Below are 26,935 nucleotides of genomic sequence, written 5' to 3' on the forward strand. Positions count from 1 at the left end.
ATCTCCCCCGCCACCCTCCACCCCGCCCCTAACTCCTCCTCCCTCCTTCCTTTCCCCCTCCCCTCCCACTCTCTCGAAGCCCCTCTCCATCTCCCTCCTCCCCACTAATACCTCTTCACCTCTCAGTCCCCGCCCACCCCGGCCGGCGCGCGGAGGAGTCTGGGAGCGCGGGGTGGGCGTGGCCTCGCGCGGCGCGGGGGCGGGGCGGGAGCAGGGAGCCGCGCAGGCGCAGACCGCGCTCCCGCTGGCCATATCGCGGTCAGAACCCCGCAGCGGTCCGGCGGCCGCCGGTGAGGCCGCGCAGCCCGCCCCGCCGGGTTCACTGGTCCACCGGGGTTATCGTGGGATGGACCATGGGGGAGGGGGAGGACCATGCACCCTGGATCGCGGGAGGGACCCCAGAGGGGGCTCTGAATCCCTGCCCCGCCCCTGCGTGCCTCAGTTTCCCCGCCTGGACAGTGGGTGCGAGGACCGCACCTGTCGCCGAGGTGCTCCGCGGGGCTCCATCCGCCGGATCTGCTCCGTTCTCGCTACTGTTTAGGTAATGTAACGGCCCCGCCGCCGCTGGCGGTCACGGAGCGTTGATTTCCTCAGTGCCGGGCGTTGAGCTGAGTGCTCAGTGCTTAGTCAGCTAAGCCGAGTGCTTAGCTGAATACTCACTCCGCGCCCCGCAGAGGGTGCCCCGCACCAGCAGTGCCAGCGCCTCCCGCCCGGAGGTCGTCAGAGCTGCAGATCCTCGGGCCCCCTCTCCCGGGAAGGCCGACCCAGATTCCCTGGGTGTGTCCCCCGGGGCCGTGGCCTCCTAAGCTCTCCCCGTGATGCTGATGCTGTTGAAGTGAGAGAGACGCCCTTTCAGCTCGTTAAACCCTTGCAGTAGCCTGATCCGGTACGCACGGTGGCTTCCCCATAACTGAGGCACCGAAAAGAAAAGACCCTCCACCCCCACCCCGCACCATCACCACCAGGGGGTAATTAAGTGCGGCTTAATAACCACACTTAGGAAGCTCCGTGTCGGGCACCATTCTAGGGGTCTTTATCTGTACTGACTCCCTTAATTCTCACAACCCTATAAAGTAGGGGTATTATGTCCCTCACCTTACAGAGGAGGAAACAGAGGTTAAGTGACCTGCCCAGGAACACACAACTAGGATGTGGCAGAGCCGCGATTGGAACCCAGGCAGTCTGGATCCAGAGTCTGGTCTCTGTCAGAACAGTGCTCTCCAGGGTGGGGCGTCTGCCAGGCCACGCAGTGGGGTGCAGCCAGAGAATGTTAGAGCTTGTGTTCCTGGGTCGTTTCAGTCCGAACATATAGTGATTCAACTTTACTCCTTAATTCGAAGATCCGTTTTTTTTCATTGTTTAATATCTCCGAAATTAGGATGTGTCTTACCACTGACGGTATGTTGTGGTTTAATGGGCAGATTCTTTTTTTTTCCTTAGTGAGATAAAATCATGTTGTCGTTCAACCTATAGTCTCTTGGAGTAAATGAAATACAGTTTTCACTAGAGTACATGTATATACATATATATGGTATTTGGTGTAGTTACGTGTATTAATGTAATTATGGTATTTCATGTGAGCATGTATTAATAGACCTTATTATATACATGTATGTACAGCATTTAGTATATCTTTATATATACACCTTATTTACAAGGGAATATGGTATTTAGAGTTTACCTTATATATATGTATGTTATTTGTTCTGTGTAAGTAGTTTATATGCCCATGTATATGGTATTCAGAACTGTAGTATATATATAATCAGTTTACATATATCTTACACACGTGCCTATGTAGTATTTAGTGAGCATGATTACACATTACACATTTATACAGGTATAAATGGTATTTAGTACCATAGCACACAGATATAAGATCACATATATCTTATATACATATATATGTGGCATTTAGTGTGTGATTGAACCACATATACATGTATATGTGATACTTTGTGCATATATCTTATACACACGTCATGTATATCAGTTTCTATATATCTTATATGCATGTACATATGGTATTTAGTGTGTGGTTACATCTCACATGCACACAGATACGGTATTTAGAATGTGTGTGCAACTTACGTACTCAAATATAGATATATCTCGTTTTATTGTGTTTCGCAGATACTGCATTTTTTTAAAAACTGAAGGCCTGTGGCAACCCTGCGTTGATCAAGTCTATTGGTGCCATTTTTCCAACAGCATTTGCTGACTTCTTGTCTCTGTGTCACATTTTGGCAATTCTGGAAATACTTCAAACTTTTAAAAATTATTTGTTACGGTGCTCTGTGATCAGTGATATTTGTTGTTACTATTGCAGAAAGACTACCACTCACTGAGGCTCGGATGATGGTCAGCATTATTTAGCAATAAAGGATTTTTAAATTAAGATACGTACATTTTTTTTAGACATCATGCTACTGCACACTTAGCAGATTACAGTATAACACAGGCGTAACTTTATATGCCCTGGGAGACCAAAAAATCTGTGTGACTCTCCTTATTGCGATATTTGCCTCATTGTGGTGGTTTGAAACCTAACCCACAATATCTCCAAGGTATGTTTGCACCTGACCATGTATATTCATGGCAGCATTACAACAGCCAAAATGTAAAAACAACCCTAAAGTCCATTAGCAGGGGAATGGATAACAAAACGTGGTATGTTCACACAATGGAATATTATTCAGCCATGAAAAGGAATGAGGCCCTGATACATGCTGTCACATGGGTGAACCTCCAATACACCCAGCTCAGTGAAACAAGCCAGACACAAAGGGCCACATAGTGTAGGATTCCATGTGTATGAAATGTCCAGAACAGGCAAATCCATGGAAACAGAAAGCAGATTGGTGGTTGCCAGGGCCTGCGGTGAGGAGGGAGTGGGGAGGGACTGCTTCATGGGTGCGAGGTTTACTTTTGGGGGTGATGAAAATGTTTTGGAACTAGATAGCGGTAATGGTTACACAACATTATGAATGTGCTAAATGCCACTGAATTGTACACTTTAAAATGGGTAAAATGTTAAATTTTATGTCTATTTGAGCATAATAAAAAAGGAGGGGGTGGGGGGCGGCTAGTTGTGGGCCAAATCCTTTGCAGGGTACTGGAATAAAAGATAATAAAGGGAAGCCCAGTTTAGTAGGAAGGATGTTGAGTGTATAGATGGCGATAATAAAATAACAGCAACAATAAAACATATATCCCTTACCATATGGCAAGCACTGTTCATAGCGAGTTACTTACACTAACTTGTTGAAACGTCATAATGACCCCATGAGATGGGGACCTTATGCCCATTTTCTAGATGAGGAAACTGAGGCACAGAGAGGTTGAGTAACCTGCCCAAAGCTACACAGCAGGTGAGTGGCAGAGCCAGAATTGAAACCCAGGTATCTGGCTCCTGCAGCCTCACAGTTCACCAGCCCAGGCAACAAGTGTCAAAGGAGAGTGGCAGGCAAGGCCTGGGTCAGCGCCTAGGTGAGAGGCCCCGGTTCCCTCCAGAGCCCCACGGGCTGGGTGAGGGATGGTGGCCAGAGGAAGCTGATGCAGTACGGAGCAGTCAAGGGCGTGATGAACACTCTGCAGCTGGGGACTGATTTCTCTGTCCCTGGGCCTTTGTTCCTGGGGGCTTTTTCATCTGGTAGCAGAGCTGGACCCCAAGTGTAAGCCGGGGCCTGGGGCAGCGGTGGGGGCTCAGCTGCTTGGCCCTAAGGGTGGATCTCAGGTCCAGGTCCTGATGGGGGTGTCTAGGCAGAGTGGCCCTGGGTCTGATCCCACCTGGGGGAGACATCCCCACCCCCCACTTCCCCAGCCACCGCACTGTGGCGGTGTCTGGGTAGCGTGCGCCCATGGGGGGGGGGTGTGCTGTGTCTCTGTGTGTTTCTCTGGATGAGAAGAGATGTGTGTGTGTGTGTGGGGGGAGGCCTCTCACTGTCCCCCCTCTCTTTCTCTCCCTCCACCACAGTTCCATCAGCCCCCAGACCCCACCACCCATGCCCTGGTCACTGTGGGCAGTGGAGGGATGGCTGCCCAGCTGCCGGCTGACAAGGCCCTGGTGAGTAGTGTCAGCTCCTTGCCCTCCTCCTTGTGGGTGGCTCAGGCTGGGCGGCCAGAGTCACATGAGGTCCTGCTGGAGCCCCCCCCGGGGCCTGTGCCCTGTCACCTGGGGCAGGGTGGCCACGAATACAACTTTACGCCGAGTCCCACAGGTCCTCATAGAGAATCATCAAACTTTGGGATGGCCTTGGGGACCGCCACACAGCCCTGAAGCCCCAAACCAAATCCAGTCCCAGCCCTGTAATAATGATGTCATCCTAATGACAGCTGACGTTTCTTGAGCACCTACTGTGTGCCAGTGCCATTCTGTGCCGGGGGAGGGGGATATTCCCTGGGAGGACCCCCGAGGCCAGGGCCTTGCCCCACCTCCCTGGCTCCTCCGGCCCTGCCGGCCTGGTTGAACCACACATCTTTGCCGTCACAGGCGTTGCTGACATTCAAAGATGTGGCCGTGAACTTCACGCAGGAGTGGCAGCAGCTGGAGCCGGCTCAGAGGGACCCGTACAAGGATGTGATGCTTGAGAACCTCTGGAACTTGAGCTCCCTGGGTAAAACGGGGGGTTCTGGGGAGGGCCCTATTCCTCGTTCACAGGTGGCCCCTTCTCGCTGTGTCCTCACAAGGAGGAAGGAGTGAGAGAGACCTCACTAATCCCATTTGTGAGTACTCTGCCTTTATGACCTAATCACCTCCCAACCACCTAATGCCATCACCTGGGGATTAGGATTTCCACCTATGAATTTGGGGGGGGCACATATATTCTGTCCATTGCACGCACACACTAGGCCTCATTCTAGAGCCCTCGGCAAGTACTTGAGGAGGCTTCTCTTTGCTTTCCCAGCCCCCAGCCCTCACCCCTTCCAGCTCTGGGAGTAGGTGACATGGGTGACATTCGTGTTTTCCATCTCTTTCAGAAATGGAGTCTAGACCGGAGAGGAACGGCCCAGGGGAAGCTGTCCCTGCAGGAGTATCCTCTGAGCTGGACCTGGAAGAGATGGGAGGGGGCTGCCGCTGGGGCTGTGCATCAGGAGAGACCGGGACAGCTTCAGGAAGGGCCCCTTGAGAGCATCAGCCAGGAGACCCCCAGCCAGGAATTCCAGGAGGGAGGGGACCCCACAAGTGCGGGCCGCGGAATCCCAACTGGGAGAGCCCCTGCCGTCACTGAGAAGCCCTGTGTGTGCCAGGAGTGCGGGGAGGCCTTTGCGCACTGCACCGAGCTGGCGCGGCACCAGCGCGCGCACGCCCTGGACAAACCCTTCGCGTGCGGCGAGTGTGGGAGACGCTCCCGCAGGAAAGCCATGCTCACGGTGCACCGGCGCGTCCACACCGGCGAGAAGCCGTTCACGTGCGCCGAGGGCGGCAAGGCTTTCACCCTCATCACCAACCTGGTGGACCACCAGCGCATCCACACCAGGGAGAAGCCCTTCGTGTGCGACCTGTGCGGTACGCGCTTCACCAAGCGCTCCTCCGTCCTCGGGCACCAGTGGGCCCCCAGAGGCGAGAGGCCCCACCCGTGCAGGGTGTGCGGGAAGGCCTTCCGCAAGAAATCCCAGCTGGTCAACCACCACCGCGCGCACACAGGCGAGCGGCCGTTCAAGTGCTACGAGTGCGGCAAGGCCTTCGCGCAGAGCACGACCTTGGTGGAGCACCGGAAGACGCACACCGGGGAGAAGGCCTACCAGTGCTGCCAGTGCGGCAAGTGCTTCACCAAGTCCTCCGCGCTGATCCTGCACGAGAGGCTGCACAACGGCGAGCGGCCCTTCCGCTGCGCCGAGTGCGGCAAGGCCTTCAGCCAGAAGGCGCAGCCACACGGGCGAGAAGCCTTTCCATTGCGGCGCCTGCGGGAGATCCTACAGCCAGAAGGGCTACCTCACCGTGCGCCAGCAGACCCACACCGGAGAGAGACCCTTTGAGTGCACGGAGTGCGGCAAGACCTTCAGCCAGAAGGCGCACCTCTCCGTTCACCTGCAGATTCACATGGGCGAGAAGCCCTTACCGCTGCGGCGAATGCGGGAGAAGCTTCCGGAAGGTGTCTTTCCTGCTCCAGCATCAGGCCATCCACAGCGACGAGAGGCCATGCCAGTGCGCTGTGTGCAGCAAGGCCTTCGTGCGGAAGTCCACCCTGGTCCAGCACGGCCGAATCCACACAGGGGGAAGCCCTACCAGTGCGGGCAGTGTGGGAAAGACTTCCGGCACCAGCCCACGCTGACGGCGCACCGGAGCATCCCCACCGGGGAGTGGCCCTCTGAGTGCAAGGTGTGCGGCAAGGCCTTCGGGCGCATCGGGAACCGCACCTGCCACCAGAAGACCCACGCTGCCGCGGGGGTGCCCGCCAGGGAGCCCAGCCTTCTGCCTACCCTCCCAGATAACCTGTCACAGGTCAGGCCTGAGATGGCGGCCAAGTTTCAGCCTCCTCCCGTCATCACTTTAGAATTAACTTAGGGACGTCAAGAGACGCCCGTGGGGCTTGTGACACATTCCTGAGAATTCCCTCAGGACAGGCGACAGCCGCCCTACCTCAGCAGTGTGCGACCTGTGCAATCACACAGGGCCTGGCCCACGCTCGGTCTCACGCTCTGCAGTCACCATTTTGAAATGCTTAATAATCTCTGGACAGAGGGCCCCGTATTTTCGTTTTGCACCAGGCTCCAAAAATTATCCCCGTTCCCAGGGGAGAGATTAGATCAGGCAGGGGTTGGCAAACCGCAGCCCCAGGGCCAGACCTGCTTTCACATGGCCCCCGAGGTAAGAAAGGCTTTCACACTGTAAAATAAAGTGAAGGGTTGTAAAATAAAGCGAAAAGAATATGACACAGAGAGAGCTTTTGTGGCTTGCAAAGAATACATACATAGTCTCTGGTCTTTTGCAGAAAAGGTTGGCCAACCCCTGCCATCAACCAACAGTTATTTGTGGAATTCCACACCCTTCCTCAGCACACGCCGGCAAAACCCGTTTGGTCTCATGGTCCCTCTTGGTGGTTCCCTCAGGTGGGCTCCTGGGACTAAGTGGAGGAGACTGGCTGGCTCCGTTCTTTCATTTCCCTCTAGGCCTTTTTAAAAATTTATTTATTTATTTTTGGCTGCATTGGGTCTTTGTTGCTGCACGTGGGCTCTCTCTAGTTGCAGCGAGGGGTGGCTACTCTTCGTTGTGGTGCACGGGCTTCTTATTGTGGTGGCTTTTCTTGTTGCAGAGCACGGGCTCTAGGCGTGTGGGCTTCAGTAGTTGGGGCACTGGCTACTCTTCGTTGTGGTGCACGGGCTTCTTATTGTGGTGGCTTTTCTTGTTGCAGAGCACGGGCTCTAGGCGTGTGGGCTTCAGTAGTTGTGGCACGTGGGCTCAACAGTTGTGGCTCGCGGGCTCTAGAGCGCAGGCTCAGTAGTTGTGGCACATGGGCTTAGTTGCTCTGCGGCATGTGGGATCTTCCCGGACCAGGGCTCGAACCTGTGTCCCCTGCATTGGCAGGCGGATTCTTTACCACTGAGCCACCAGGGAAGCCCTTACTGTGGCTCAGACCAGCTGCCGTCTTTGGTGCTGAACATCGCCTGCGTACCTGGCACTTTACCGGGAATAAACGTGATTCTCTGTTAAATGGCTGCTTATTCACTGCAGGATCTGGCATCTCTGCCAGAAAGGTTTGTCCAGTGGGAGCTTGTTGTAGCTCACTCACTGTATTCGTTTGCTCCGGCTGCCATGGCAAAAGACCACAGACGGCGCAGTGGGCTTGAATGGCAGAAAGCTATTTTCTCACCGTCCGGGATCAGGGTGTGAGCAGGGTTGGTTTCTCCTAAGGCCTCTCTCCTCGGCTTGCAGATGGCGGCCCTCTTGTGGCCTCTTCACGTGGCTGTCCCTCTGCCCGTGTGCGGCCTGGCATCTCTCTCTCTCTTCTTAGGACACCAGTCATTGGATTAGGGCCCACTCATATGACCTCACAGAACCCTAATTATCCCTTTAAAGGCCCTATCTCCAAATGCAGTCACATTTTGAAGTTACTGGGTGTTAGGATTTCAACATATGAATTCGGAGAGAACACATGCAATCTATAACATCCTTAAATGGCTAGAAACTTAGCCTTCTGCAACTGTAGCTGCTGTCTACATGTTACTGGAAAGCATGAACACCCACCTGGCATTTTGGGTGGCAGGCGGAGACAGCAACCCCCACACTCCTCACGTTCCTTCCTTCCTGGTGCAGAGTTAGTCCTGGGACGCAGCTGTCCTTCCAGAGACCGCATTTCCCACTTGCATCCAGGAGGGGGGATGGACCACTCCTCCCTGTGGAAGGTGAGGAGAGGGATGTGTCCAGAAAAGGCTGGGCCTTTGCCACCTGCCCTTCCCCCATCCGCCCCCTGGACGCCGACCCCAGGGTGTTTCCAGAAGCGGTGAGCTGAAGGTGGTAGAGGGAGTTTGGACCCCCGAGTCACCCTGTGGAGATCCTCCTACGATCGGCTGCAAGGAATGAGGCCCCAGGTCTTTGGGGTTTGTTGCTGCATTTCCTCCATGCTGACCCAGCTCTGTGACCTCACCATCACCTCCACCCTGTGTGGGAGGTCAGGCATCACCTCCATTGAACAGACAAGGAGGCACTGAGCAAGCTCAGGTTCACCAGTGGGCGAGTGGCAGTACCAGTGGCTGAGTCCAGGATCCCCTGACCCCAGAGCCCACTTGATCATTCCTCCACTCTGCAGGGGCTGCAGACCAGGGGTCCAATCTGTTTCTTTCCCCAGATGTCGTGGGTGTGGCCTGCTTGGGCCTGGCCCAAGGAGCATTTCTTAAATATGGGAATTTGGTGCTGTTTAGGAAATGGAAACATTGCACATAAAAGCTTTCAGCTCCAAGATCTTGAGCAAAGCATTAGTACTCTGAGCCTCAGTTTCCTCAGCTGAAAAACCAGGATAAAAATAGCATTCTAGATAGTACTTATTAATATTTTATTTGACTGTTGATAATAGAGCACTGTATTATTTACTATTAATTAATGATAATAACAATAGAGCACTACTATCAATAGTAAAATAATAAAGATATTTTTAAGGCTGTGGATGAGACATATATTACACAATTAGCCTGCTTGACTCAAAGCACTTTATGTTCACAAGAATCCCATTCAGTATGTCGGGGGGTCATAAATCTGTGATTTGAGAGAGGATGGTTTGCACCTCTCCTGAAATTCCAAAACTTCCAGGAGATTCCTGGCCATCACCAGCTTCTGGATCCGTGTCCAGGCCCTCAGTGAATAATGCTGGACAGTGACCACGGGCCTCTGATAACTGCCCAGGGCTTGTCTCTGTCCAAGGCCTCAGTTACCTGCATCCCGTCCTGACCTACCAGGGACCGGGTGGCGCTGAGAGAAGAGGGTGCTCCCACGCCCCTCCTCCCCATCCTTTCCCATTTTATGAGAGGACTGGGCCGGCTGTGGAAAGGTCTAGCAGGGAAAGGCTGAGCGTCCCATCTCATGAGTAGGAGGTGATGGGAGGGAAGCACAGGAGGAGGGTGGCGACGTGGCTGCTAGGCCAAACCGTCAGAGACCCCGACTCTTAGCTCCTACTGGAGGGCCTAGAAGGTCGCCAAGCTCCATGTGCTCGTTTTATTGAAAGACCATGTCTCATGCCCCTGCCTGACTGCACGATCTGCCTGGACAGGTCCTCAGGGTGCAGCCTGAGGGATGGTTGTCTCCACTCCGTCCTGGAAACACCCCTGGACGACACCTCCCAGCCTCCATGTAGGTCTGAGGGGAGGCAGCTGTCAAAGGTGTGGCAGACAGTGAGAGACACTGGGCCACTTCCGGTCCGGTGCTAAGATGTTGGTCAGACTTACCTCCTCCAGGCTGCCTCCCCTGACCTGCCGCTGGAACGCTCATGGTAGCTGGCAGCCAGCTCTGACCAGCCCTGTGTCCTCAGGGGTGGACGGGATGTAGGTCCTAAGTGACCACAAGGAGTGGGACTGGGTGGATTTTTTGGTCTGAGACTGAGAGAGGAGCGAGGGAGCAGGAGAGAGACAGAGAGGCTGGGGGCTCTGTTGTCTGAGGCTCTGTGTTGCCAGGACCTGCAGCTTAGCCTGCCCCCCACTATCCTATCAATCGACTTCGGAGATGCCCACTACCCCCTTTTTAAAGCAGAGGGAACCGCAGCAGAGAGCGTTAGAAGGAACTCACTCGCTCACAGCTGGGGCTCACCTTCGATCCATCCAAGGCTCACACTTGCCCTGTGGGTCACGGTCACTCACTCGGCCACCCCTGCCCCCCACCAAGTAGGAAAGCTGGTCACCTGACATCTGTTCTTGCCGACGGGAATGGGGGCATGGCGACGAAAGCTGGTGCAAACAGACGTGACCCAGAGCCTCTCAGTCTCTCTGGGCCCTGCCCCCATCCCGTGGTCAAGAGAGCACAGAGGACAGCCAGGACCGGGGGCTCTCGTGGTGACCGAGGCAATGAGAAGGCTCCCCGAAGAAAATGTCACGCGCAGCAGGACCTCACTGTCACAACAAAAGCCAGAGAGGCCATCAGATGACGCTGGGGCCGGCTTCTCCGTGTCATCCCACTTCTCCCTGACTGTGACCTGGGCGGAATGGACCCCACGCCCACGTCAGGGGTGGACAGTGGTTTCAGGCCGATCTGGGCAGTCACTCCCATTTATTCCCCTTCCACAGCTACTGTTTCAAGGATGAGGGCGAGACCCACATCTAAGCCAATCAGCACATGGCATTTCTCTAGTCAGAACAATCAGCCCCTGGTGAGTCCAGCGGAATGAAGCGTAGGGCTTTTTTGCCAATGACTGGAAGAGGTCTGTCCCCATCTGGACGAGACTGAGGAAGTGTGTCAAGAGGAGCTGCTGGAAACCACCATGAAACCACAAGGGAAGCCAGCCTGAGGACGACGCCAGTGCGTGAAGGGACAGCCAGCGGACCACGGGGAGGCAGAGCTGTGGTTCTGACGCGCCGTGTGTCTGGATCAAGCCCACCCTGATGCCTGCGGCCTGACAGACATTCAAGAACTGTCCATGTTTCTACATGGCTGTTTTTTCTACCTGCAACACGAAATGTGCTTACTGATATAAGTGGTTGCTTAAAATGAATTATTTATTCTTTGTGAACCCCGGCGTCAGGAAGTGTGAGACATTCAGACACGCCAGGACATTTGCGACCGGTAGCACAGAACATTAAAATAAAAAGGTGGTGGAAAAGGTCCCGGAGACGGGAGACTGGGGGAACTCTATGTGTACACAAAACTTCAGGTCAGCCTTAGGAGACTCCTTCAAGTTCAACTGCAAAAAATAACTACGTAAAGAGACTCAGATGCGCAACTTATTGAATCCGGTTAAGTATTTAAACCTGAATATCAAGCCTGTTGTTACTCGCTCCCCTGCCCTCTCCCACGAGCACTGAAACCGACCTTGACAGCACACCTGGTACCTGTATCTTTCTCATCTGATGACTGTTTAAGATGACATTGGTCTCCCTTCATGAAAAGTTTTATTTAAAAAACAATTTAACAGACCACTATGAGAAACTTTGGCATCCAAAGCGATTACTGTTATTGCTAACTCTGAAAATTTTTTTTTTTTCCTCTCACGAACTTGCCCACTTCTACCACTTATTAGCCTGGGGGGAGGGGGCTTCCAGTACGGTTTAGGGAGACTGCAGGGGGGCTGGGATGTGGAAGGACGACGAAGGGTCCCCCTCTAGCTCTTCCCATAGAGGAAACTCACAACCTACGTCTGGACTAGACCGAAGGTGTGTGTGACCAGGGGACAAACGTCCCCACGCTCTTATCAAGTCCTGTACGCCTCTCCCCAACTTTACTATCTGAACGGAGACCGACCGGAGGCTCCATCTCAGCGCTTAAAATTTACTTTGTGCTTGGTCTGGAACCCTGACGCGCTCCGTTCCTGGAACTCCCGTGAGTTACCAGCCACAGCCAACCTTGCAACCTTCCCAAGTACACTGGGCACGGAGGAACTTGCCTTCCGGCTCGGTGGTGTGGACGCCCGGCCGGGGAGGAGAGCGTGGGAACCAAGATCCCCACAATTCCTAAGAGCCGCGGGGCGGCGCCACCCTGGGCCCCCACTTGAGAACTCCCGGAGCCGACGGCCCGTGCCGAGGACCCCGCCCACCTGGTGTAGACTGGGGCGCCCCAAGCTCCCTAGGTGTGGATCCTCAGGTGCCGCGTGAGATTGGTGTTCCGGCTGAAGGTTTTCCCGCACTCGCCGCACCTGTAGGGCTTCTCCCCGGTGTGGATCCTCTGGTGCACCGTGAGCGAGGAGTTCTTGATGAAGGCCTTGCCGCACTGCGCGCACCGGTACGGCTTCTCGCCCGTGTGGATGCGCTGGTGCTCGATGAGGTAGGCGCTCTGGCTGAAGGCCTTCCCGCACTCGCCGCACGCGTAGGGCTTCTCGCCGGTGTGGCCCATCTGGTGCACCACCAGAGACGAGCGGCCCGTGAAGGGCTTCTTGCAGATGTAGCAGGCGTACGGCTTCTCGCCGGTGTGGATGCGCTGGTGCTGCGTCAGCGCGGAGTTCTTGCTAAAGGCCTTGCCGCACTGGCCGCACTCGAAAGGCTTCACCCCGATGTGCAGCCTCTGGTGCTGGATCAGGTAGGCGCTCTGGCTGAAGGCCTTGCCGCACTCGCCGCACGCGTACGGCTTCTCGCCCGTGTGGTTGCGCCGGTGCAGCGTCAGCGACGAGCTCTTGTTGAAGGCGCGGCCGCAGTCCCCGCACGCGTACGGCTTCTCGCCCGTGTGCGTGCGCTGGTGCTCCGTCAGGTGCATGTTCTGGCTGAAGGCGCGGCCGCAGTCCCCGCACACGTACGGCTTCTCGCCCGTGTGCGTGCGCTGGTGCACGATCAGGTGCATGTTCTGGCGGAAGGCCTTGCCGCACTCGCCGCACGCGTACGGCTTCTCGCCCGTGTGGACCCGCTCGTGCTGGGCGAGGGAGGAGGTCTTCCGGAAGGCTTTCCCGCACTCGCCGCACGCGTACGGCTTCTCGCCGGTGTGCGTGCGCTGGTGCACGATCAGGTTCATGCTCTGGCTGAAGGCGCGGCCGCAGTCCCCGCACGCGTACGGCTTCTCGCCCGTGTGGACCCGCTGGTGGATGGTCAGCGACGACCGTTCCAGAAAGTGCTTCCCACACACGTCGCACTGGAAGGGCTTCTCCCCGGTGTGGATGCGCTGGTGTTTGACCAGCGACGAGCTGCGGCCAAAAGCCTTGCCACACTCGCTGCAGTCGTAGGATTTCTTCTCCACGTCCGGTCTGGAGGGTTTACCAAGGTCCGAGTTACCTGCGAGGTTCTTGCCCCGCATGGCAAACGGGTGAATCCCTGCTTCTCTCGGACCCCCCGACCTGGGTGGCGCCGGGGTGGGGCTCTGGTTAACGAACGCCTGCAATTCACGACATTCGGGGGCCGACTCCCGGGAGATTTCCAGCCGCCCCGGGCAGGTCCTAGCGCTTCCCCGCCGCGGCTCCACCCTGTCACCCTGCGTCCGCGCTCCGTCCACGGCTGTACCCCAGGCCCCGGATGGTCTGTCTTCCGAAATCTCCTCCTTTAGGTCCGGTTCTTTCATTTCAGGTCTCATTTCCAAGTCTGGCGGGGGAGGAGGAGGAGGAGAAGGAGAAGAAATGTACGCGGTTAATGCTGGGTGGAAGTAATTTCCCAAGCGGGGGCGGGTAAACGACAGGGCACGGATGGAGGAGCGGAGAGCAAAGCAATGCGCTGACGACACACGTGGTTTAAGAAGGCAGAACCAACCTAGGAGGTGAGCAGAGAACGAGAGATGTCCCTTTCGGAGCTCCGAGGAGACACACAAGTTGGGCTGGGAGGGGGCGGGTCAGAAAGGCTCTCGCAAACCTGAGTGAGGAGTTTCTGCAATGGATTCCTCCCCTCCAGGGTCCATCCTGAATATCCCCAACCAGTCATGCTCCTCAGAGCATCGATTTTGTATTAGAAATGATACAAATACAGCTGACGTTTATGGCGTGCGCAGGTTAACCCGTCGTCCCGGGCCCCAGCCCAGCTCTATCCCGCCCTCCCCTGCCCCGCAGGCCTCACTCCCCTCCTCCACTGCCCGGTCGTGGAGCGCAGGTAGCCCCGTGGGGCTGGCTCCAGACCTCTCCTCTTTGCACATCCATCCCTTCCTGGTCATCAGGCGGAGCCTCCAATCCCCTCCCACGTGTATCCTGTTCATGTCTATTTCCAGTCTGAGTTCCGGACTCCGTATCGTGGACCTAATGGCTTCATTCCCAACATTTAAAAGTTGTGAGATCTTACACAAAAATGTCATGCAGAGTGGTTCCCGACCCCTCATTTAAACCCCACCTGGCCCCACCAACATTTGAGTTTGAGACCCCCTCCCCGAAGTCATGTCATGCCTTCATGGCCCCACCAAGGGAGTCTGGACTTCAGTATCTTCTATATAGTGATGCCTCCCAAATGTACGCCCCGCACCCAGACCTGCTGAGTTCTGCTGAGGACTATTCAGAAGCCTCCTGTGTCCCTCTTTAACAGGACACTTGTGATTGTGGAATCCTCACCCCCACCCCAAGTGACAAAAAAAGAAAGAACGGCTCATCAAAGAGATGTAGCAACATAGACACAGGACACTCACATGAGGTCCCCAGAGGAGGACCTCCCCAGAGGAGTCAAATTTACAGAGACAGAAAGTAGACGGTGCGTCCCAGGGGCTGGGGGAGGAGGGAACGGGGAGTGTTTACTGGGGACCGGGTTGGGGAAGATGAAAAGGGCTCTGGAGATGGATGGTGGTGACGGTTGCACAATAATATGAATGTACTCAATACCACTGAACTGTACACCTAAAAAAGGGCTAAAATGGTAAATTTTATGTTACATGTATTTTACCATAATTTTAAAAAGTGTTTTAAAAATAAAAAAGATTTAGCAGTCATTTTTGATTCGCCCCTTCCCTCCCATCATCCAGGCGGTTGAGTGCCACTGGATGGGCAAAGCAGCTTGAGCCAGACCAAATCTCTCCACCAACGCAGCCAACCATCGAGTCAGGCACCGCAGCTTTCCTGCCTACACCCTCTGCCCTGTGCAAGGCGCTGTCCACTCAGTGGTAGGGATCTTCTCAGGCAGGCCAAGCCCTGCAGCATCTCCCCAGCGCACTGAGAATCAGGGCCAAGACCTTCCCTCCTGGGCCCTTGGGCAGACAGAGCCAGCCTGGATGCTGCTGACCACGCTGGACTGACTCACCTTCCTTTTCTTCAGGCACACTTGCCCTGCGGTTCCCTTTTTACCCCCTTGTCTGTGCTGAGCTCTTCCTGCCTTGGGCCTCTGCACCTGCTGGCTCCTTGATACTCCATCCTCCATCTTACGGTAGAAAGGAAGATCTCTCTTGCTATCGTCTTGCCTGCTTCCTAGTGATTGTTCGTTATGGCCCGTGGCAACTTGTTTTTGTCCCTTGATGTGTTTACTACCAGCCCCTGCCCGCCAGTGGAAAGTGAGCTCCAGGAGGGCAAGACCCTGGCCCGTGCCTGGTTAGTTACGGTACCTGGCACACACAAGGTAGCAGGTAAACGTGCACTGCACACCGGCAACGTGCCCGGTACGGGGCTGAGCAGTCGGCACAGATCATTCCGCGTGGTCCCCATGACCATGTAGTTAGGTTTGAGATCATACCCGTTTTACAGACAAGGAAACTGAAGCTCTGAGAATGAAGCCACATACTCAAGGTCACACAGCATACGAGAGGCAGAGCTGAGACTGAAGCCTATGACCACAGAGCCACGGGCCCTGGTCACTCACTGTTTTGCTGTGTTTTTGTGCTTTCCCATGCCAGAGCAAAGGATTTGAGAAATACTTGAGAGTGATCCTGGCTTAGTGACCCTGGGGTGTGCCGTGATGCCCAGATGTTAGGGCAGATGGAGGCATGGGGCGTGAAGGCCCCGTGGCATGGGTGGGGGTAACTTCTCAGTAGGAAGAGGAAAGGAAGGCTGATAGCGGGTCTGGTTTGGGGTGCATGGGGTCTGAGACGTGCTGGGGATATACACTGGCCTGAGCCTGCAGAGATGGGAGGCAGCGGAGTCTTGGTTGTGAATACAGTTGGAAGTCTTCTGGAATAAATATGAGAGCTGGAGGGAGCACGCCAGCAAAATCCCAGAGTTACGGGGCAGTAAAAAGGGGGCGGCCTCCCTTTCAGGGATTAAAACCCTTCAGGAGATATGGCAACGTGGATGGACCTAGAGAATATAATATTTAGTGAAGTAAGACAGAGAAAGACAAATATTATACGAAATCACTTATATATGGAATCTAAAAAATAATACGAATGAATCTGTATAAAACAGACAGACACAGAAAACAAACATATGGTTACCAAAGGGGAAAGGGGGGGAGGGATAAATTAGGAGATTGGGATTAACAGATACACACTACTATACATAAGCCAGATGAGCAACAAGGATATATTATATAGCACAGGGAACTACATTCAATACCTTGTAATAACCTATAATAGAAAATAATCTAAAAATATATACATGTGTATATAACTGAATCACTTTGCTGTACAGCTGAAACTAACACACTATTGTAAATCAACTCTACTTCAATTTAAAAAAAAAACAAACACCCTTCAGGAGAGATAATTTGCAAAAAAGCAAACATCAGCTCTTACTGGTGAAAAGCTATGCAAACACAGCTCAACATCAGCCAAATTAAAAGGACCCTGCCATATGGCTTTTCACCAATCAGACTGGCAAGGAGCAAAGCATTTGATGATGTGTGGCTGGTGACAGCGTGTGGACATGGGCCTTCGTGCCCACAGTCAAGGGAAATGTTAACAGGACAATGTCTGCAGAGGCCATTTCGGCAACAAGCTACAAACATCCAAAATGTTATTCATTCCTTTTGGTCTAAATGTGGATTTTTTTTTTTCATGGTACTAGATTTCTTGTCCTTTATAGTTTCTTTCCCCATATTATGTATTTCCACAATTGCTTCTGATCACAAAGTAATTCACACTTGTTAATTCAAACATCAAAAAATAACATAAAATGGAAGTCTCCTGCAATCTCACCATCTAACAGTTTGATGTATATTTTTAGAATTCTTTCCCAGTGCATACTTTAAAAAAATACGCACAACACACCCTGTTATGCACACACACATATGAACACACACTGTTGTTGTTGTTTTTCTAAAATGTGGCCAAGATAGAGTAACAAAGATAAGATTTCCCTCCAGCCTACAGCCTAAAGCAATGGGAGGAAGAGAGGACAAAATACATAAAGCAAAGGTTTTCAAGACACTGAACAACAGGCAACAAAGTGCAGTGATTCCTGAAACAGGACTCAAAAGAGGCAGGCCCTACGACCACCCAACTTACTCACAGGAAAGTTCGCAGGCCACAGCACAGGAGGGGAAACTGAGGCGAAGCCCGGCAGACTCCCTGAGTTGAGGAGATGGAATTGAGAGATGGAGGCAGGTGGAGTTCCCAGGACAGAGTACTGGACAGGAAGGTGTGGAGAGCGGGCTCTGGAGACACGCAAGGTCCTCCCTCCAGGACTTGGGTTACTGATCAGAACCCTCGTATACAGAAACTACCCAAGGCTGGAGAAAAACCACCCAAAAGGAATTGAAAACAGTACCCAGAGCCGACGCAGGGCTGGGAACAGTGCCTCCTCACACCAGCCATGGAACTCGCACCATATAATTCATGGGGCGTTGGGCAGAACGCTCAGAAGGGTCTTGTGGAGATTACGTCGTCCTAGACTGAACACAAGCCACAAAGGCAAAAATGAAAGCAGGTCACATGACGTGGTACTGGTGTCAAGACAGACAAATAGATGGATGAAACAGAACAGGGTCCAGAATTAGACCCACACATAAACGGACAGCTGATGTTTGACAAAAATGCAAAGGCAATTCAGTGGAGAAAATTCAGTGGAAATTTTTCAGTGGAAAAATTCAGTCTTTTAAACACATGGCGGAACAACAGGACATCTATTTGACAAAAAAAAGCGAACTCGAATTAACGCTTTGCGTCATTAGAAGAATTAACTCTAAGGGGATCATAGAACAAAATATGAAACCTAAAACTATACAACATACAGAAGAAAACCTTTGTGGCCTTGAGATAGGCAAAGATTTCTAAAATCTGACACCAAAAGCATGATCCCTAAGGAAAATAATTTATCAATTTGACTTCAAATTTAAAAATTCTCTTTAGGGCTTCCCTGGTGGTGCAGTGGTTGAGAGTCCGCCTGCCGGTGCAGGGGACACGGGTTCGTGCCCCGGACGCGCGCGGAGCGACTGGGCCCGTGAGCCGTGGCCGCTGAGCCTGCGCGTCCGGAGCCTGTGCTCCGCAACGGGAGAGGCCACAACAGAGGAAGGCCCGCATACCACAAAAAAAACAAAACAAAACTTCTCTTCAAACAAATGGTGCTGGGGAACCTGGATAGCCACATTCAAAGGAGTGACATTAGACCCCTTTTTAACATCATTCACAAAAATTAACTCAAGGTGAACCAAAGATGTACATGAAGAGCTACAACTGTTAAACTCTTAGAAGAAAACACAGGAGTAAGTTTTCATGGCCTTGGTTGGGCAATGGTTTCTGAGATACGAAACCAAAAGCACAAGTAACAACAACAAAATAAATAAATTGAACACATCAAAATTAAAAATGTTTGTGTTTCAAATGATGCCATCAAAAAAGAGAAAAGTCTACCCACAGAATGGGACAAAATATTTGCAAAGCATCGACCCAATAAAGGACTTATGTCAATAATAATAATAATAAACACATAAAGAACTCTCAAAACTCAATAATAAGGAAACGAACAACCCAACTAAATAAAACAGGCAAAAGACTTGAACAGATATTTCACTGAAGAGAATATACATGTGGCAAATAAGCACATGAAAGATTCTCAATATCAAATGAAAACTACGATATGATAAGACTACACACCAACGAGAATGGCTGAAATGAAAAAGATTGAGCATACTGAGATTTGGCAAGCACATGGAGCAGCTGAAACTCCCACACACTGCTGGGGGAAATGTCAAATGTTACAACTGCTTTGGAAAAAAGTTTGGAGTTTCTTAAAAAGTTAGATATACACCTCATATCTGATCCAACCATTCTACTCACCGGTGTTTACTCAAAAGAAAGGAAAGCATATGCCTACAGAAAAACTTGTACACGCACGTTCACAGCAGCTTTATTTGTAACAGTCCAGAATTGGAAATAATCCAAATGTTCATCAACAAGTGAATGGATAAACAAATTGTGGTCTATCCATAGGCAGAATGGTATTCAGCAATAAAAAGATGTGAACTATTGATACATACAACAACATGGGTGAACCTCAAAACCATCATGCCGAGTGAAAGAAGTCAGACCAAAAAGAGACTACATGCTGTATGAGTCCATGTATATAAAATTCTAGAATATGCAAATTAAACCACAGTGACATAAGGCAGACCAGTGGTTGCGTGGGGACGGAGGGTGGGTACGGGGAGGGGAGGGAGATATTACCAAGGGGCATGAGAAACTCTTTGGGGTAATGGATATGTTCATTATCTGGATCATGGTGATGGTTTCCTGGATGTGTACAGATGTTGAAATACACTGAATTATTCTTTAAAAATGTGCAGTTAATTTTAGGTCAGTTATACTTCCACAAAAGCTGTTGAAGAAATGGGACCATACTCTAGTTCTGAAAGTTAGTGTTTCAACAACACATCAAGGGACATCAATCCATGTCAGTGCCTACAAAGAGTGCTCATCTTTGAAAAGCATGGTTTCCATCGTATGGCTACACCTTGATATGTTAGTCAGTCTTGTACAGGTGGGCATTTAGGTCATTTCTATTTTTCTTCCTATGGAAAACTTTGTACATAGAAAGATTTCTAAAGGACAGATCCCTAAAAATGGAATTGTTCAAAATTTGGCTGATAATGCCAAACTGTCCTCCAAAAGAGTTGTCCCAACATTATACTCCTAAAAGGACACAGTCCCTTTCCCGATACCTTCATAATACAGGCTATTATTCTTTTTCATTTCTGTGTACCTCATGAGCAAAAACTGTGTTTCTTTGACTCAGTTTGTATTTCTTTGACTATTAGTAAGATTTTAAAATCTTTTATAAAGCGTAATTCCATGTATTTCCACATTTATGAACTGCCAGCTATAAGTCTGGCCATCATTCAGTCTTTTTCTTATTTATTCCTAGGAGCTCTTTACATAATTATAATCCTTTGACTGTTATCCATGTGGTAAATATTATTCCCCATTTCATCATCTGTTAACTTTACTTTTAGCTTTGAGTGATTTAAACTTTCTACGTAGTCCAATCTGTCAATCTTTTTTCTTATCTCTCTGTAGTCCTCACGTGACAGGCTGATGGTAAGTAACTCAGCAAAGCTGCCCCTTACCCAGCGAGACCAGGTTCTGGAGGTTCTCTAGCATCACATCTCTGTACAGGTCCTTCTGGGCAGGTTCCAGCTGCTGCCACTCCTCCTGAGTGAAGTCCACAGTCACATCCCTGAACGTCACTGACTCCTGTAAGAGGAAACCCACAACCACTCACCGCAGGGCCCTCCTTACAGAGGTCTGGAAGAATGGCCAGAAAAGCCAAGAGGATTTAGGGAAGGCACACAGGATGTATCTGAAGTGATTTCAACAAGGACCAGCCACTCAGTTATCTTGGTGCCTCATTATTTGGGGATGGTCCTCTGACAGAGAAATAAAATAAATATGAGGCTGTTTAGAGCAGAAAGTCACAGATTTGAGAGACAGAGAAGGAATCAAAGGCAAAATGATCATAATCCAGTGAATCAACACATTCATTAGAAGCCCAGCAAAGGCAGAAACCTAGATGGAACCCAGTAGTTCACCAAAGATTCCTGAGCCCCTACAAAGATGCAGGCACTGAGCAAGGTGCTGGGATACAGATACAGAAGGTTTAAGAACTAGTTCCTCAAAGGAGGGGCAGACAAAAACACCTGTAACTGACCCACAATCTGGTCAATACTGTCATGAAGGTATGAACAAAATTCTCCAGGCGCCTGAGCAACGGCAGCTTTAGGGGGCGTCTGGGAAGACTTCAGAAAGGTGACACTGAGTTTAGGCTGGGGGAAGGATCAGTGGTCAGGTCCTTGGGGGGAGATTCCAGAGGGAGGAAGAGCTTGGGTCAAGATATGAGGCTTAAAAGGCAGATTAGACCATTGAGGAATCGTGAGAAGTTCATGTGGTGGAAGCATAAGAGCCTTTCCAGCTGATGCCATAAGCCCTGGGGATGAAATGAATGTGGCTTAGCAGGGAGAGATGATGATGATGATGGTGATGGTGGTGGTGGTGGTGGTGGTGGTGGTGGTGGTGATGGTGGTGATGGTGATAATGATGGTGATGGTGGAGATAGTGGTGGTGGTGACAATGGTTGTGGTAATGATGATGGTGATGGTGATGACAATGATGTTGTCAATTGTAGGTCACAACACCTGTCACTTCATAGGCAGTTGCTATGTACCAGGTACTATTCTAAGGATTTGTTATAGGTTGAATTATGCTTCCTCTCCTCCAAATCCATGTGTTGAAGTCCTACTCCCAGCACCTCAGAATGGGACATTATTTGGAAATAGGGCCACTGGTTAAGACGAGGTCATACTGGAGTAGGTGGGCCCTAATCCAATATGACTGGTGTCCTTATTAAATAGAGGAAATTTGCACACAGAGACACGCACACATGGAAAATACCATGTGAAAACAAGCCAAGAACTACTGGGAGCTGAGAGAGAGGCCTGAAATTGATTATTCTCTAGACTCTTCAGAAGGAACATGGCCCAGCCAACACCTTGATTTTTGACTTCCAGCCTCCAGAACTGTGAGAAAATATATTTCTGTTGTTTAAGCCTGTCTGTGGTACTTTGTTATGGCAGCCCTAGCAAACCAATACATCCATCTTGCTCTCTACTATTTCCCCAGTGTTTAGTACAATGCCTGGCATATAGTAGGCACTCAATGAATAGTTCTTGAATGAATACATGGGTCAGTGAGTAAGGATGGTGTGAGGATTAAATGAGTTAATCCATGTTTGACACTCAGAACAGTGCACAGCATACAGTAAGTGCTTAATTACCATCAGCTACTGTTACTGCCACCCACATCCACAGGTCCTTGCCTCTCCCCAGTGCTCTGAGCCCCTGACATGAGAACCGTGAACCCTGGCTCACCCTCCCTGAGAGGAGGCCTCACCTCCTGGCCAGTCCTATCATGGTCCCCATGTGCCCGCCCAGAGGCTTTGGGCTCATGCTGGCCTCCTCTGCCTCGTGGGTCACTGCTGTTTGATGAGGAAGCAGTACAAGGCAGTGGTTGAGAGTGTGGGCTCAGGAGCCTGGAAGCCTGCAATGAAATCCTGGCTCTACCCTCAATGGCTGTCTTTTCCTTGAGCAAGTGCCTTAACCTCTCTGAACTTCATTTGTTCATACTAACAATGTCCCCCCTCTGTAGTTGTCATGGGGGTTGAATGGGGTAATGCATATATGGTTCCAGCACAGTGTCTGGTATGGCTGGAGTAAGTTCTCGATGAATGTCAACTATTACATTTGATTGATTTTGACATTTCATATGCATCTTATATATATACTTAGTAGTAGTAGTAGTTATTATTATTATTATTTAATATTTATTTATTTATTTATTTTGGCCAGGCTGGGTCCTAGTCATGCCACGCAGGATCTTCGTTGCAATATGTTTAGTTGTGGCATGCGGACTCTTAGTTGCGGCATGCATGTGGGACCTAGTTCCCCAGTAGTAGTTATTATTATTATATGATATTATTATTTGATTCTTTGGCCCATACATCCTTTGGCCAGTCCTGCTAATAATTCCTTTTTTTAAAAAAAAGCCACTTTATTGAGGTATGATTGACATATAAAAGCTGTACATATTTAATTAATACAACTTGATTAAGTTTGGAAAGTATGCACCCATGAAACATTATCACAATCGAGGCCATAAGCTATCCATCACCTCCAAAAGTTTCCTGCTGCCCCCTCTATATTTTTATTTATTTTCATTTTTAAAAATATAATAGTTCCTTCAGAGAGTCTTCTCTAAGTATGCCCCACATCGTTGAACTCACTCAATAAATAACATATTTACTGAGTAGGCTCCATGCACTGCTCTGGGGCTGGGCTGGGAGGGGTGCACTAAAAACAAAATGGACAGTCCTGGAAGTCTCAGAGCTGACACCTTACAGCAAAGGATGCTGAAGGGCAGACAGCAGGGGCCACCCTCCTCTGGAGGGTTGGGAAGACTTTCCCAGAAGTATGGTTTAGCCCCAAATGCACCGAACCTGAGTGCTTTGTGTGTGCATGTCTGAGGCCACTCATTCTCGTGCTTCATCTGTTTTGGTTTCCTGTCTAATGGCACAAACCAATTCGCCACAAGGAAAACCTCCTCAAATTCCAAAGAGCTGAAATTAGATAGGCTCTGTTTTTTGAAAATCAGAATATATTTGCGCTAGATGTAATTAAGAAGAAAGCACTTAAATAAAAAATCCCAACCATACCAAAATAAAAATAATCAACAAGTCCTTCTAAATTAAGTAGGAAAAAGAAGAAATCAAGACGATAATCACAGACAAGTTAAAAATGAAGACATCATGGTGCATTTCATTTGGAAAATAGTCCAACAGTTCCTTAGACAGTTAAACAGAGTTGTATTAGGACCCAGCAATTCCACTCCTAAGTATATACCCAAGAGAACTGAGAACACATGTTCAAACTAATGTTTGAACTGCAGCATTCCTAATAACCAAAAAGTGGAAACAGCCCAAATGTCCATCAACCAATGAATGGATAAATAACGTGTGGTCTAACCACACAGTGGAATACTATTGTCATGAAAAGGAATGAAGCACTGACACATGCTAAAACATGGATGAATCTCAGAAAAATTATGCTAAAAGAACCCAGACACAAAAGACCATATATCATAGGATTTCATTTATATGAAATGTCCAGAATAGGCAAATCCGGAGACAAAAAGTAAATGAGTGGTTGCCAGCAGTTGGGGGTCAAGAGAGGAAACGGGAGTGAGTGCCACTGGGTACACACTTCCATGTGGGATGATGAAAATGTTCTAAAATTGACTGTGGTGATGGTTGCACAACTCTGACTATACCATAAGCCAATGAATTGTACACTCTGTGGTATGTGGGGTATATCTTACAGGTATTAAATAAATAAATAAATGCATGACAAACCAAAACTCACAGGTAAGTGAAATGACACATTTAGACATCAAAATAAATTCTAGGTGGATTCAGAAGTTCACTGTGAACATCCAAACGATAAACGGAAAAAAAGGAAGAAAAACAGATGATGTGTGACCTGTGCATGGAGAAACCCTTTTATAGTTTAAAGACAATGGAAGACACCAGAGGAGGAGAGACAGACTCGATTTTAAAAATATGAAATGCTTTTGGACTTAAATATAAAATAAGAAACGAAAAGTAAAGCTGGGAAGTATATTTGCCACAAATATTTCCATACACACACACACTTCTTTAAAATCTTCAAGAATACTAAGATTCCTAGAGACTGGTAAAGTACAAGATAGATCATTTAACCCCCTGCAGAAAAGGCTAATAAACATTTTCTAAAAATCACTAAACCTCTAAACCTCACTAATATACATACAATGCTACTCGGAAAAGATTTTGTGACACCATTTGTCACCTATCATGCTCAAAGTTTATACCATTTGTCACATATCCATTTATCATTTATATCCAACTTGCACAATAAATACCCGACAGCCATAAATAACTAGGGACAAATAAATATCAAACAATAGGGGAACCATTAAGTAAGCCAGGTATGGCCCCAAAATAAAATTTCTATGGAGTCATTAAAATGGATGTTACCAAGGAGTTTTTAACAATGCAGAGAAATGCTAAGGATGAAATCTTCGATGAAAAAGCAGGATATAAAAATTGCTCAACTGGGGTGATTCTTATTTTTGCAAAAAACATGTATCCAGGGAGAGAAGGACACACAACATTCGTGGGTGGTTTTTTGTTTTTTGGTTTTTTTTGCGGTACGCGGGCCTCTCACCGCTGCGGCCTCTCCCGCTGCGGAGCACAGGGTCCGGACGCGCAGGCTCAGCGGCCATGGCTCACGGGCCCAGCCGCTCATGTGGGATCTTCCCGGACCGGGGCACGAACTCGTGTCCCCTGCATCGGCAGGCGGACTCTCAACCACTGCACCACCAGGGAAGCCCCGAGGGTGGTTATTTCTAGGATGAGATCAAGGGCCCTTCTGATCCTCTTCTGGATTTTCTAAGCTTTGTGTAATGATCATGGCATTTCCCTTTGTATCAGGAATTTTCTTTTACTTTTACAATAGATTATTTACAGCATTGAAAAATGATTTTTTAAAAAGTCAAACTCACCAATACCAGATGGACATTTAGATACACTGATTATGCAGCCAAAACAAGTGATGTCTGTAGTTTTCAAAGGCTGGGGAAATCCTAATGATTAAAGTGGGATGGAAAAAGAAAATCTTCCAAGAGCCAATACTGGGTCAATTTTTAAAAAGAATCATCAGAGAAGGAAGCCAATAAATGAATACACAAATAATCCACACGGTTATCTCTGGGTAGAAGCACTATGGGTGAATTATATTGTCTTACCTACAGGTTACTGGATTTTCCCTATTTTCTATAAAGAACATTTATATATTTATTATTATGAAATATTTCTGGCATAAAAGCAAGCTTAGAGAAAAATTCAATACACAGCTATATACATACCACCTGTTAAAACATCATAACACATTACAGTGAGAGCCGGGGACGCCAGCCGTGTGCCCTCCCCATGGGCGCCCTCCCTCCCCCGAGGTAACTGCTGTCTGAAATGTGTGGGCCTTGTTCCAGCGAGTCTTGTACACATTTAAACCATCACTTTCTGGGTGCTCTCCTGCGTCTCCTGAGGGCCCCCAGGCCAGAACCAGTCACTCCCCAGCTGCCCTGTCCTCCTTGGTTGACCAAAGCCAATGTCAGGGACAGGCAAGAGAGAGGCTCCTGGGCCTGGAGGGGGCAGAGTGGACAGGAGCATCACCCCTGAGCACTGCTGTCCTTCCTCAGGGTGGACAGAACCCCCAGGAGGTGGGGACGTGGGCCCTGGACGGGGCTGGGGGTCAGAGGGTCATCCCTCTGGAAAGGAGAGGGAGGCAACATGACTCACCAGGGCCTCATCAGTCAGCAGCTGGGCGGCCATCCCTCCACTGCCCTCGGTGACCGGGAATGGCGGGCTCTGGTCATGGGGGACAAAGAGGGAGGCACGGTGAGAGACCAGGCCTTGGCCCACCTCAAAATGCACACAGAACAGACACACACATGCCCACAGAGGGGCAGAGAACAGGGACACGCACACATGTTAACAGCGAACATTCAGGGTGCTTACCGCCTGCAAAGCACTAGACCAACGCCTCTCACTTAATCCTCCTAACACTCCTGCAAGGTGGGCACTACTTCCACCGACCCCATTTCACCATATAGTTTCACTTATATGTGGAATCTAAAATACGACACAGGGCTTCCCTGGTGGCGCAGTGGTTGAGAGTCCTCCTGCCGATGCAGGGGACACGGGTTCGTGCCCTGGTCCGGGAGGATCCCACATGCTGCGGAGCGGCTGGGCCCCTGAGCCATGGCCGCTGAGCCTGTGCATCTGAAGCCTGGGCCCTGCAACGGGAGAGGCCACAACGGTGAGAGGCCCACGTACCACAAACAAACAAACAAACAAACAAACAAAAAAAACACAATAAAATACGACACAAATGAGCTTATCTATGAAACAGAAACAGACTCACAGACATAGAGAACAGACTTGTGGTTGCCAAGGGGGAG

The 26,935-nt window shown here is 50.1% G+C and overlaps 1 protein-coding gene across 17 annotated transcripts in view; it reads right to left on the reverse strand.

The window, feature by feature from the left end:
- LOC112062478 (endothelial zinc finger protein induced by tumor necrosis factor alpha) overlaps positions 1-26,935 on the reverse strand; it is a 139,650-nt gene that overhangs the window by 108,045 nt on the left and 4,670 nt on the right. For 4 of the 17 annotated variants that reach the window (XR_008615455.1, XR_008615454.1, XR_008615453.1 and 1 more), the window contains exons 2-5: positions 26,274-26,342; positions 20,455-20,581; positions 10,329-13,638; positions 8,189-8,337 (exon numbers count right to left, since the gene is read on the reverse strand). Coding sequence is in view for 5 of the 17 variants with exons in the window: in XM_028477921.2 (XP_028333722.1) it covers positions 12,203-13,638; positions 20,455-20,581; positions 26,274-26,306 (1,596 nt within the window). In the remaining 12 variants the exon portion in view is untranslated. Of the gene's footprint in view, positions 1-8,188; positions 8,338-8,699; positions 13,639-13,803; positions 14,316-15,264; positions 17,785-20,454; positions 20,582-26,273; positions 26,344-26,492; positions 26,724-26,935 lie in introns of those variants that run through there. The other 13 variants (XM_055078879.1, XM_055078880.1, XM_028477922.2 and 10 more) reach the window with 11 other exon arrangements.

The sequence above is a fragment of the Physeter macrocephalus genome, chromosome 17 (genome assembly GCF_002837175.3).
Source record: "Physeter macrocephalus isolate SW-GA chromosome 17, ASM283717v5, whole genome shotgun sequence".
In the NCBI taxonomy this organism is placed as follows: Eukaryota; Metazoa; Chordata; class Mammalia; order Artiodactyla; family Physeteridae; genus Physeter; species Physeter macrocephalus.